This window comes from Diabrotica virgifera, chromosome 5 (assembly GCF_917563875.1).
Source record: "Diabrotica virgifera virgifera chromosome 5, PGI_DIABVI_V3a".
In the NCBI taxonomy this organism is placed as follows: domain Eukaryota; kingdom Metazoa; phylum Arthropoda; class Insecta; order Coleoptera; family Chrysomelidae; genus Diabrotica; species Diabrotica virgifera.
The window spans coordinates 78,813,622-78,825,943 of NC_065447.1; the positions used below are offsets into that span (position 1 = coordinate 78,813,622).

The window sequence follows — 12,322 nt, forward strand, 5'->3', positions numbered from 1 at the left end:
TTAACAGAGCCCATAATTGTTTTGTTTGTTAAATATATATGTACTGTAATTGTAAATGGGATCAAAGTCCATTTGATGATATATTATTCAGTTAATTATTTTTTATAGCTGATAAGAATATGTAAATAGATTTTTTATGAGACTGAAGACTTTCACAATCGTAGTCGGAATAATTAATCAGTCTTCCGGCTTTGAGTCATGCCATATTAATACAAATTTAGCTGTTCTGTAACTTCATCAGACGTGAAGACACTACAGAAGAAAGGGAATTTACGGTTGGTAGCATTCTAGTCGTCTACCGATTTGTAGTATCCATTGCCCTCTATTTTCTATATATCTTCCTCATTCAAGGTTCCTTTCTTGTATCTCTATAACTTTATCTAGGTCAGATCTTCCTCTGTTTCGGATCCCACAGGACATTTATTTTAGAATTTGTTTCGGTAATCATTCTTCCGTATTTATGTTTACAATGAGAAAAATCTATTGAATCTTATTTTTGGAAGATTTAAAGCAAAGGAAATTTATGAACGAATGTTGAAAGTGTATAAGGACTCTTTGCCTTCAATTAGTACAGTAGAAAGATACAGTTGGTATGCGAAAGATATTGTGTTTGTGGATTACTTGCAAACTGGTAATACAATAAATTCTGATTATTGTAACCTTGTGAGACCAGCTGAAGAAAAAAAAATCGTGACCTGGTCCTGCAAAGTTTTGCAGGTTCCCGATTTGCAGTACAATGCACCGTGTCATATGAGCATTTTGACTATGGCTAAAATCCATGAATTAAATTTCGAATTGGAGTATCCACCGTATTCTCCAAATTTGGCCCCTAGTGTCTCACATCTGTTTCAATAGACTCAGTAAATGTTAAGTAATACACCCAGTTAAGGTAGAAGGTCCGTCATTGTCTATTGTCTATTAATTTTAATCGAACATATTTCATGCAGCATCACTCTTTTATTGGTCCTAGGACCAATATGCATAAATAAATAAATTGGTAACGAACGTTTACGCCGCAATAATTACAAAACCACACAAAGACGTTGCCTTCTAGTGCAAAAATCGGCCATCAACAAAGTGGATACCATAAAACGAAGTTAATTACCATACATAGATAATTAATGAAACTCGAAGAACGACTGTCGACCATTTTGTTGATGATAGAAAGTGAATTTGCTCATTTCACGCTTTCACTCGTCATTTAGGTTCAGTTAGTAACTGGTAGACTATGCGCTAGTCATGTTGCGTCATTTATAAAAAATATTGAGAATCGATTTCGGTCGAAATTATTCGAAATTCTTCTTAAAAGATTCGTTTCACAAATTTTTTCGTGTTGTTTTTGCATATTGAAGTAGTAATGGATATTTGTATGAAGTGAATAAAACATTTCTAGTGGTTGTGTTCAAAGTTTCTAATGTTTGACAAAATTGTTTCTCCAACTTCGTTAGCTTTTGTATGTGGGTAAGTGGTAGAATTAATACAGAAATTTATAGGTACGTTATGAACGTTTGTTAAAAAATATACTCAAGATTGGTTGTACAGTTACGATCATTGAATAGTTTACAGGCTTACGTATAAAGGAGCCAATTTTTTAAATTGTTACCACCCACCTTTTACGTCAAAGTGACGTTAACAGTGGTGTATCTACAATAGGTTGATTAAAATTAAACAATCAAAATAATATAAATATATTTTACAAAATTTAACAACATGGATAGTATAGAAAGAAGTTTTTTGAATAGAATGGATTATTCGCGGTGTGCAAGTACTTGGAAAGGGAAACGAGAAAGGACCGTGCGCGAGTCGCGGAGAAATATTGCATCTATCTTAAATAATTCATATTGTCAAATTGACGTATATTTCATACCTTCTGTCATTGACGCAGAAAAATTATATATTGCTCCACAATATTGATATGATATGCAATTATTATATAAAGGTAAATTTAATTAATTGTATTTTGCTTGCAGTACTGCATTTTAATAACTGATTTTATTTACTACATACAATTGTTTACGTTTGCTTAACATAACCTGCATCTTATTTTTTTCTTCTTATTATTTTTTTGGACTATGGCCTTGACAATTATCCAGCAACCAGGACTAATATAATTGGCCAATATAATTAAAAGTGCGAATAAAAGTACAGAGCGTAGAAATAGAGGTCGCTTTGCCGAACTTGCACGGTCCCAATAGTCTTAATAGGTAACGAAAATAGGGAAGTATGGTTTTAAAATATTCATTTTATTTTAACTCTATTTCATATTAAATAATGATAAACAATGTTAAAAATAATAAACAATAATTTGTGTAATGCTTCTACGTGCAGTGCAAATATTACCCGGAAACGCTGTCACTTAGCTTTTTGAGCTCTGGCAAAAGGAGATTCTCTCAAATAATCTACTAACAACTCATCCTGTTGATCTGTGGAGATCTTCTGCCCTCTTGAACCACCCAACCTTGCTATAGAGTGATAATTATTCCATCTTTCTTTGAGTTTCCATATGCACATCTGGCTCATGTACAAATCTGCAGCAACTTTCCTTAGTGAACAACATTCTTCGAGTTTGGCAATTATTGCTCTTGCTTTTTGCATATCACTCAAATGCATTCTAACCATTTTGGAAGAGGTTGATATCGTTTTATTTTATTTTATTTTATTTTTCAACACTAGCGAAATTTTTGACAAGCATTGACTTTGACATTTATCAAATTCGTACGACACTGCAATTGTAGAGTATTACAATATAAAAATTAGCTGTAAACTATTCAGTGATCGTAACTGTACATGAAAAATAAATGTAACGAGAAAACGCCAAACAAGTGAAAATTGTGAAATATTTACGGGAAGAAGACACTATTTTCTGGAAATCTTTATCATAGCATTAGGCCAAGCCGTTCTTATTAATGCATTTTATAATAAAAAGCTTATGAACCTCAGCAAAAGAAATAAAGGGTGAAGCGGTGATTGATGGTTACAGTGTGTTACTGGTTGCATAATTAATAGAAATACAGTTCACAAATTATCAGATTATATTTTTTAAATTATTAATATTCGCTTAACCTGTGAGACTGTACTCAGATTGTGGTGAACACATGACTGTTGCCTACAAGACCATAAGCAAGTACGTCAAACCGCAATTTTTTTGTTTTTTTTTGATACAACATAACATCAACACCATCTTAGTGGTTATACATTTTTTAATACAATTTGTTTTCTTTAATAATCTTTTTTAAAAACAATTTCCGGTGTGGAAATCGAAATGTCAAATATTTTTAGATAAAAATGTAATTGTCATTACAATCTACTGTGGCCAATCCCAGGAGCATTACATTTAACCTTTAACTAAACGCGCTGGTGTATTTATTTTGTACGCCAGATATAAGAATTCTACTGCAATTATATGTAAAAATTTAATTTTTGACCCTGTTTATCTATCTAAGCTATCACTGGAATGTGCTTTACAATTGGTTTTAGTTCCGTTAAAATCGGCGTTCTGAGATGATCGTAATTACCGTAATTAATTAATAATATACCTCGGTTTTAGTAATGTAAGTACATCTTTCAATTGATTTTTTAGTCATTATGGCACAAAAAAATCACTATTAAAAAAATCAGCATTAAAAAATCACATTTTAATTTTTTTTTATTTAGATAGTAATTTTATTTCTCAAGGGATCAGATTCAAGTTATAAATCCCAATTGACTTACTAAAAAAGAACTTCAAGCATTCGCTGATGCCGAATAATGTTTATAACAAACAACTAAGTGTATTTTTTCAAAAAAAATATAAACAAAACCTTTCCTTTTAAGTGTATTGTCCTGTGGCGTATAAAGTACGCCACGCGTGTACTTGTGTTATAACTTGATGCGCGGGTAGTTAAAGGTTAACTTAAACATGCCACAAAACAACAGTTTCAGAACACTATTCTTTTAGAAAGTTACAAAAGCCAAATTCTCACAGTTTATTTTCTAAATAAAACAACTATTGACGCATTATTACTGAAGTTATGTTTTATTAGTGTAATAATCGAAAATACTCCCATTCATATCTTTCGTGAAAGGCAGCCAAATAGGTACATAAATTAACTCAACGCCCACACATTCCGGCTAATAGTTCCAATTTCCAATAGAGCCATTTGAATAACCTCGCCAAATTCGAATTTCGTGATACATACTCTCATTATCATAATATCGACTCATCCTTCCATTATGTCATGTATTTTCGTCAAACACAACAATACCTAAGAATACATCAAAGTTCAACAACATTTGAAGCCACTCCCTTCTTCACGATTATAATTCCGGCCGGGTGGTATGACGGGTTGCGTTTCAAGCCGACTTGATCGATGACCGTAATTCGAAAAAGGAACAATAACGCCAACTTGATTTAGTGCCTCACTATGCGGCAGTGCAAGGGTCAAAGGTTGACGATTTGGTATTTGGAACGATTTTTTATTGGGACTGGTTTCAGCTAGATACTAAAATTTTAATGGAGAAATTGCCTTTTATGTCAACTCTAAAACCGGTTTCTTTTCGCAGATTTATTTCCAGTTTGTTCTTGCCTCAAAGGATTTTTAGTTAAAGTTCAGCGATATTTTTTATTTAACCATTACGATGGATTACATTTTTTACGATGCCGAGGAATGATTATTTTTTATCGTTACATTTACTTCATCCACATTCAGAAAAACAAGCAATTCATTCAATTATTAGGCTGTATAGACATAAATTATTAGCTGAAGCCAACTTGACGGTGCAAGATAATAGGTATACATAGTGTGACCAACTCCAATTCAGTCAAATCCGGGACAAGGCTGAAAAAAATACCTGAAATCCGGGACTTTTTAATGAAAATCGGGCCATTTTTTTTTTCAGAAGACGATAATTAAAATACAAAAACGAAAAAAAGTCCACCGTCCACCGATATAAAATGCATGCGTTTTGGATGTGGTATTAGAATTAAACTATAGAGATTGTCGACTTTTTTTCGTCCCACCAATTCATTTTGATGTGAATTAGAAGAATAACGTATTCAAAATTTCAAAATAGAATTTTACCAAAACGTTGAAAATTTGGATGGCCCGGAAGCCTTGTCCGGGACGCTGAGACACGACTTCGTAATTCGGGCCATGTCCCGGATTTTTCGGGCTAGTTGGTCACACTAGGTATACAGTGTGGTGAAGTGAAAATGAAAGAAATAAATTCGTTATTTCGTAAGCCGGTGACTAAGGAAAAATCCCGAAACAAGTTTATTTTTATTTTTAAATTATGATATTTTGGCATGTATATCATACGAGTAACGTCATCCATCTGGACGTGATGACGTAATCGATGATTTGTTTAAATGAGAATAGGAGTCATGTGATAGCTCATTTAAAAGGTTATACAATTCTCTATGGGAGCGTTCAAGTATTACGTAACGCGATTTTTGAAGATTTTTGACCCCCCCTCCCCCTCTACGTAACGCACTCTAATGGGCGTTTAACTATTGCGTAACGAAATTTTTGAAGATTTTTGACCCCCCCCCCAACCTGCGTTACGTAATACTTGAACGGTCCCTATTTAGTAATAATATAAACACACTAATATAATTATTTGTACAGAGTGTCCAATTTTTTTTTATTAAATTAATTGGCACAAAAAGAAGAATGTATTTATTTAAATTTATTTAAATCAAAATACATTTTACTGCCGGCAGAAAAGACAAAAAAATATTTATTTGATAAGTAAATTTTGCTTTTCGCTTGTTCAACCAGAGAACAATAACCACAATTGTTCTCTGGTTCAACTGCCAAGGGGCAGGTGGGTGGCAGCTTGAACATTGAATTTAATCTAAAAGCAATGTTTATTTGTGAAATAAACATTTTTTTTTTCTGTTTTCTGACAGCTGTAAAATGTATTTTGAATTAAATAAATTACATACATTCTACCCACTACGATGTAAAATCGAAATTGATGGGAAAATAATAAAGCAGGAAGCAAGGTTTAGATATCTGGGAATAGATATAACTATAACCAGTTACGGATATGTTGAAGAGGAAGTACGACAACAAAGCTTAAAAGCAAGTAAAGCGGCGGGATCTCTTAATGACACAATCTGGAAGAACAAACACTTAAGACAAGACACAAAAGCAAGAATCTATAAAGCAGCAATTAGACCTATATTAACATACACGGCGGAGACAAGGCCTGACACATCTAAAACGAGACGACTACTAGAAACAACAGAGATGAAAATACTCCGACGAATATCAGGGAAAAGTCTGTTGGATAGGGAGAGAAGCGAAAACATAAGAAGATCATGCAATATAGAAAGACATAAATGGATGGGTGACACAACGGAAACAGGAGTGGAACGAACACATTAGTAGAATAGCAGAGGATAGGATAGTACGAATAGCACGAGATAAGTCACCAAATGGATGAAGAAGTATTGACAGACCAAGAAAAAGGTTAATCTAGACAATTTAGGAGGATAATATTGAAGAAGAAACAGGCTTTAAAGCCTACATACAAGAAGGAAGAAGAAGAAGAAGAAGACATACATTCTTCTCTTTGTGTCCATTAATTTAATTCAAACAATATTTTTGGACACCCTGTATAAATAATTATGTTATTGTTTGTATTACTGAATAGAGAATTGAATAACTTTTCAAATGAGCTAGCACACGACCTCTATCTCATTTAAAAACAATCATTATATCACGCCCAGATGGATGACGTCGCTAGTATTGGCTAGTATGCCAAAAAATCATAATTTAAAAATAAAAATCAACCTGTTTCGAGATTTATTTCCAAAATATCTCATTCATGAAATAATAAATTTATTCCATTTGGCTTTACCACAATGTATATAGGTACTTTGTACATACGAACACAGGTACTCAAACCTCAACAACAACCGGCGGTTATACAAACTTTTTTCGTGTCTTTTTCAACAAAATTCTCATTAATATTTGAAATCGATTTCCGAGGTAAAAATATGTAATTGTCATTACAATTAAACTGTGGTAAATCCCATATAAACATAATACATATTTAACTTAAATATGCCATAAGATAAAAGTTTCAGAAATTTATAATTTTTTTATTACCTTTTTTATTATTATTTATGACCTTTGTATTTATTACTTTTTATCTACTGAGTGAGACAGTTACCATGACCTTCCAGAATCATTTGATAAGTATTAATTACTTTTAGAGCAGTTAATATCTACCAACAATGAAAATTACATTTTTTTACTTTGTTGTTATTTAAATTTCAAAATTAGGATTAAATTGATGATTTTCTGGAGTTGGCATATTATTTGGAATTGATTTTTCTCTTGACCTCTATGTTCAGTTACCCGTTTTGGTATTTCTTCGTGTCTCAACCTATTTATACGACATTAATATTTTTCTCAGGGCTTTAATTTACTTTATCTGATTCGTATTCATGGTTCAGAATATTTTGACCGTTTATTTGCATGTATTTTAGTTTCCAAATGTGAAACTGTTAAAATTACAACCCTGTGCACTATATCGTCTACCTACATATTTTTATGCTGCGGCATTCGTTGTTTTGTGTGCCGGATTCCTCGTTCAAACTCTTTTTTTTTTTATTTTCGTTGGAAGCACAACTCGTAGCGAGTTAGTTTTAGAATGTGAATACTCGTTGTTCTTTGTCGTTAGGTTGAATTTTTATTGGCATTCCTGTGGGGTTACTGATGATCTAGAGTGTTATCCGAAAGGCGTGTCAAGAATTTTAAAATGGTGGATCGCATGTGACGGAATTCCAATGTCTAGATTATTGAATTCGAATTTCGTACGGGTTTTTAAGAATTCTATGCATTGTTTATCGGATTTTTGAACGTCGAGATGGGTGTGGATAGAGAGTATTTGCGTGTGCTTGAAAACCTGCCAAGTTTTAACATTATCAGGTGGTTTTGCAACAAAGATCGGTATCTGGTTAGATACAATAGTGTACTTATCATTAATAGAAGAAACCTTAAACAAAGAAAACTTTGATGTAGCCGCATATTTTCAGTATGGTGTAAAATGTAAAAGATTAAGTATACTTGCCATCAAATTAGTGCAGTAAACCGTATCTTAATCCTATTACAAAATCATTTGTATTTGAATGGCGTCCTTGGGTTTTGAGAGGTAAACATACTGAATAGCAGGTATAATAATTAAAGGGACAATAGATTAAAATTTATTAATTTCTACCTGTGTCGGAAACTTAACCACACCATTTCAATACAAATGACGTTGTAATAAGCTTAAGATAGCGGTTTTCTGCAATAATTTGATGGCAAGTTTTTTTGGTTTGGTATACATCCTATTACGTGATATTTAATACGTTGTGAAAAACCTTCATATCATTCAAGTGTTACTCAGATTATCTTGTATGGAAAAGATAAGTGAATAGGTCTGGATCCCGCATAAGAAAAAAAAGTTGATTAATAGCAAGCTGAAAATTTGTTAATAGCTTAACGGCGTCTAGTCGGATAAACTTTGATATATGGGAACACTGGAACAGGGGCAGTTTTAATTGTGGAACAGGTTAACAATTTGGAACGTCAGACTACGAAAACGTCAGATATATTTTGTCGGACAGAACTTCCAATTGATTTGTTGCCCTTTCATTAAACTCTCATGCAAAAATCAGACTGGTGTGTATCACCAACTGGGCATTTTAATGGGTGGAACACAAAGAACATGTCAAATGACGTAAATCATGTTGGTTAGTAATAGCAGTCTGATTTTTGCATGAGAGTTTAATGAAAGGGTAACAAATCAATGGAAGTTCTGTCGGACAAAATACATCTGACGTTTTCGTAGTCTGACGTTCCAAATTTTTAACCTGTTCCACAATTAAAACTTCCCCTGTTCCAGTATTCCAATACATATATCAAAGTTTGTCCGACTAGACACCCTTAGGCTATTAACAAATTTTCAGCTTGCTATTAATCAACTTTTTTTTGGTACGCGGGATCCAGACCTAGAATATTTGGGTGCAGTCATAATTTTCAATAAACTAAAATCGTTTTCAAAACCTTCCAAAATTAATTGCGGTGTCTCTAGTCACCACAAGTTTAACGAATCATACACATGATATTTCAATAAGTGTCTTAATTTGTTCGGTTTGATCTACATTTGATTTTATCCATATTCGTAAGTAAAGTATTTGTAGGTATCCACACTCTCAGTTACAGTATCTTCAATATTCAATTGGATATTTGCATCTGCTGATTTAGTCATGGTCATGCATTTAGTTTTCTTCAAATTCATCTTCAGTCCGTATTCATGACAGCATGTGACTCTTCTGTAGATATTGAAGAGTAGTGGAAACAGCACGCAACCCTGGCGGACTCCTCTCTGTATTTTGATATCTCTGGTGTTCTGGTAATCAAAGAAGAATACCAGTCTTTAAAAATGAATGAAAAAATGGAATGGAAATAAATGAATTAAAAATGTTAAGATTTTGGTAAAATAATTGTTAAGAATTTAGAAGATATTTAAACTTTACAATATATTGCCAATACTTATTGAATTTATTGACACCATAGAACTTATTCTAATAAATATCTTTGTTACAGGATCATCAGTTAAAACCCGCAAAAGAAAACCCAGCGAAACAGAAGCGCCATCCACAAAACCACGTAACTTTATCGCAAAAGAAGATTTAGAAAATAAACAAACACGTAGACGCAACCTCACAAATCGCTCCGTCAACAAGAAGAAAGTTCTAGAAGAAGCAAACAACGCAAAACTTCGAGAAATCGAAATAAGAGTCGAGACTTGTACTACACTTTCTTTGCTCTGTCGCCAGAAATTAGAACGTGAGTTAGCTGAACAACAGGCAGAGGAGGACGGAAATAATCACCCTGAGACACCACAACTGAGTCCCATCGATAAATCCGAACCAGAACCGCCTACGTTACCGGACCCCAGTCCGGTTGACGGTGAGGTCAGCAATGGGAGCAGCAACAGTAATAGTGTCGAGTTAGTGAGTGTGAGTGTAGCTAGTGACAATGTGCAATGTGAATCTATGCCTACAGAGAAGGAAGTGGTGAATGGTGATTTAAACGAAAGTGAAGAGGATTGTGTGATAGTGGCTCAAACTAGGACAATTATAACGTCAAATAAAAGAGTGGAGCAAGGGGATTGCTCTATTAGAGGTAATATATTTCTTTGTAATTTAATATTTAGTATTAGCAATGAATATAGAGGCTCATAGAAAATGAACGCCTTTGAAGATGTTCGCTGTTTTAAATGTATATAAAAAAAGTTTGTAATTCACTCGATAGAGACCTAACTTTGTGTTTGATCAGAGTTTGATCAGTATTCTTATGGATCTGGGATGGAAACCTAGATTGATTTTTTTTAAATTGTATCATTTTATTTTTATAGTAGGTATTTACACTATTTTTATACTACATTACAGAAAAGTAAAGATAAAAATTCATCCAATTATTTTTTTTGTAGATGATGATGTCCAAAGATATTTTAAGTATCTACTTGTAAGAGATTAGATAACCATATATGCCATTCACTTGTTTATGGCATGGTAGTCCATATTGATTGCTTTATGAATCATGCTTTAATTTCACTAATAAAAACAATTTGATTTATGACTTAAAACATCATGAACCTTGCAAAAAATTGGCGCCAGTCTTAGCCCAAGAAGATTTAATACATTTTTTAGGGGAAATTTTTATTCATTTATTTTATAAATATGTATATAAAATTTAAAAATTAAAAAAAGAGATTAGAGATTAAAAAATCTTGATATGGGATTTCATCCTGCAAATAATTATTATTATTACTACATGAGCATTTCCAAATATTGTGCAAAAATTGATTATCAGGCAGCGCTCTCTATCGACTGGGCTACAAAACTTTTTGTATACATTTGTTTACATTCTGAGACTCCCTGATTAGAGGAACACTTTTTTTTTGTTAAACGTTGGCCTTCTAAGAGCGTCTATATCCTTTGGTATAAGTAATTTACTTGTTTTTTATTTATGTGATTGCTTGTGATTAACAACAGACGATGATACATCTAGGTAGCTATGAAGTTATTCAATATCCCCGCTGTTAAGTTCAATATAGTAGGAGCATAATCACCCTTCGCCTCTACCTAAAAGGTCTATTGTGGCTTCCCCACTGTTACTCAATATCTACTCCGATATAATTTTCAAAGAGGCTTTGCAAGATAAAGAGTTTGGGGTGAAAATCAATGGTGAATTGATTAAATAACGCTGACGACTCTGGTATCTTATACGATAGTCTCCAGTCTCCAAGACCTTAAGAGTTGTTGTATTACATAAACACGACAGGAAGTCGTGGGTCTAAAAATAAATGACCGTAAGACATAATTTATGATATGCAATTGCCAACCGCACGAAAATGCTTCCCTACAGATACAGATCAACAAAACATTGGGGGACATCAATATCTTGCAAGGCACGTTATAGTACAACTAGATCCAAGTAAAGAGATCTAGTGCAAAATTGAATCAGCTCACACAGCGTTTCTGAAAATGAAATCATTCTTCTGTAACCACAACTTAAAGTTACGTCAAAGAATTGTGTAGAGGTGTTTGAGAAGTGGTTGCATAGAGGAATGATGACGAATACCATGGAAAGCGATGCAGTGTTAAATAGAGTAAATTCCGTTCGTGAATTATTTAAAAATATTAAGATAAAGATTTCATCCCTAGGGTATGTTCTGAGAGGTGACCGATACGCAATCCTTCAGCTTATCATGAAAAGCAACACAGGAATTGGAAGCAAGCAGATGTCATTGGCATTCGCGATTGGAAAGGAATACGCAGTGCCGAACATCAGCTATTCCGATTAGCTGAAGACCGTGAAGAACTCGCCAATGTAATTGCCAAGGTTAGAGGAACATAATATGGTACCGAATGATGAAGAAGCTCTGAAGTATTCCCCATAATTTAAGTCTGGCTTCTGACTTTCCATAACCTCTTCAGACTCTGTTTAGTCCCTATAGTGTAGGTTAGTGCAATGCCAGAGGTACAGGTTTTGATGTCCATTGTTGCTCGGGATTCGCCAAGTTCTGCCGATCGGCTAACCATGTTTCATAACCACTGTAGTTTGCGTAGATATTTGTCGGTATTTTACTGACTATTTTCTAGACTTCGAACTTCGGAAATCTATCAGGTCTTTATGACTCAACAATTGTTGATATTCGAGATTTCTCATGACCGAAGGTCAAAATTCGAACTTCAGTGAAATATTTTTCCAAAGTGATTCGGCAATTTTAACGCTAAATTTGTTAGGTGCTTCTTACATGAAGGAGAGGTGTCCAA

The 12,322-nt window shown here is 33.5% G+C and overlaps 1 protein-coding gene across 1 annotated transcript in view; it reads left to right on the forward strand.

The window, feature by feature from the left end:
- The first annotated feature begins 3,095 nt into the window (after positions 1 to 3,095).
- LOC114338582 (probable JmjC domain-containing histone demethylation protein 2C) overlaps positions 3,096 to 12,322 on the forward strand; it is an 88,769-nt gene continuing 79,542 nt past the window's right edge. Inside the window, exons 1-2 of the mRNA XM_050651943.1 lie at positions 3,096 to 3,120; positions 9,585 to 10,166. Coding sequence (XP_050507900.1) covers positions 3,096 to 3,120; positions 9,585 to 10,166 — 607 coding nt within the window. The remainder of the gene's footprint in view (positions 3,121 to 9,584; positions 10,167 to 12,322) is intronic.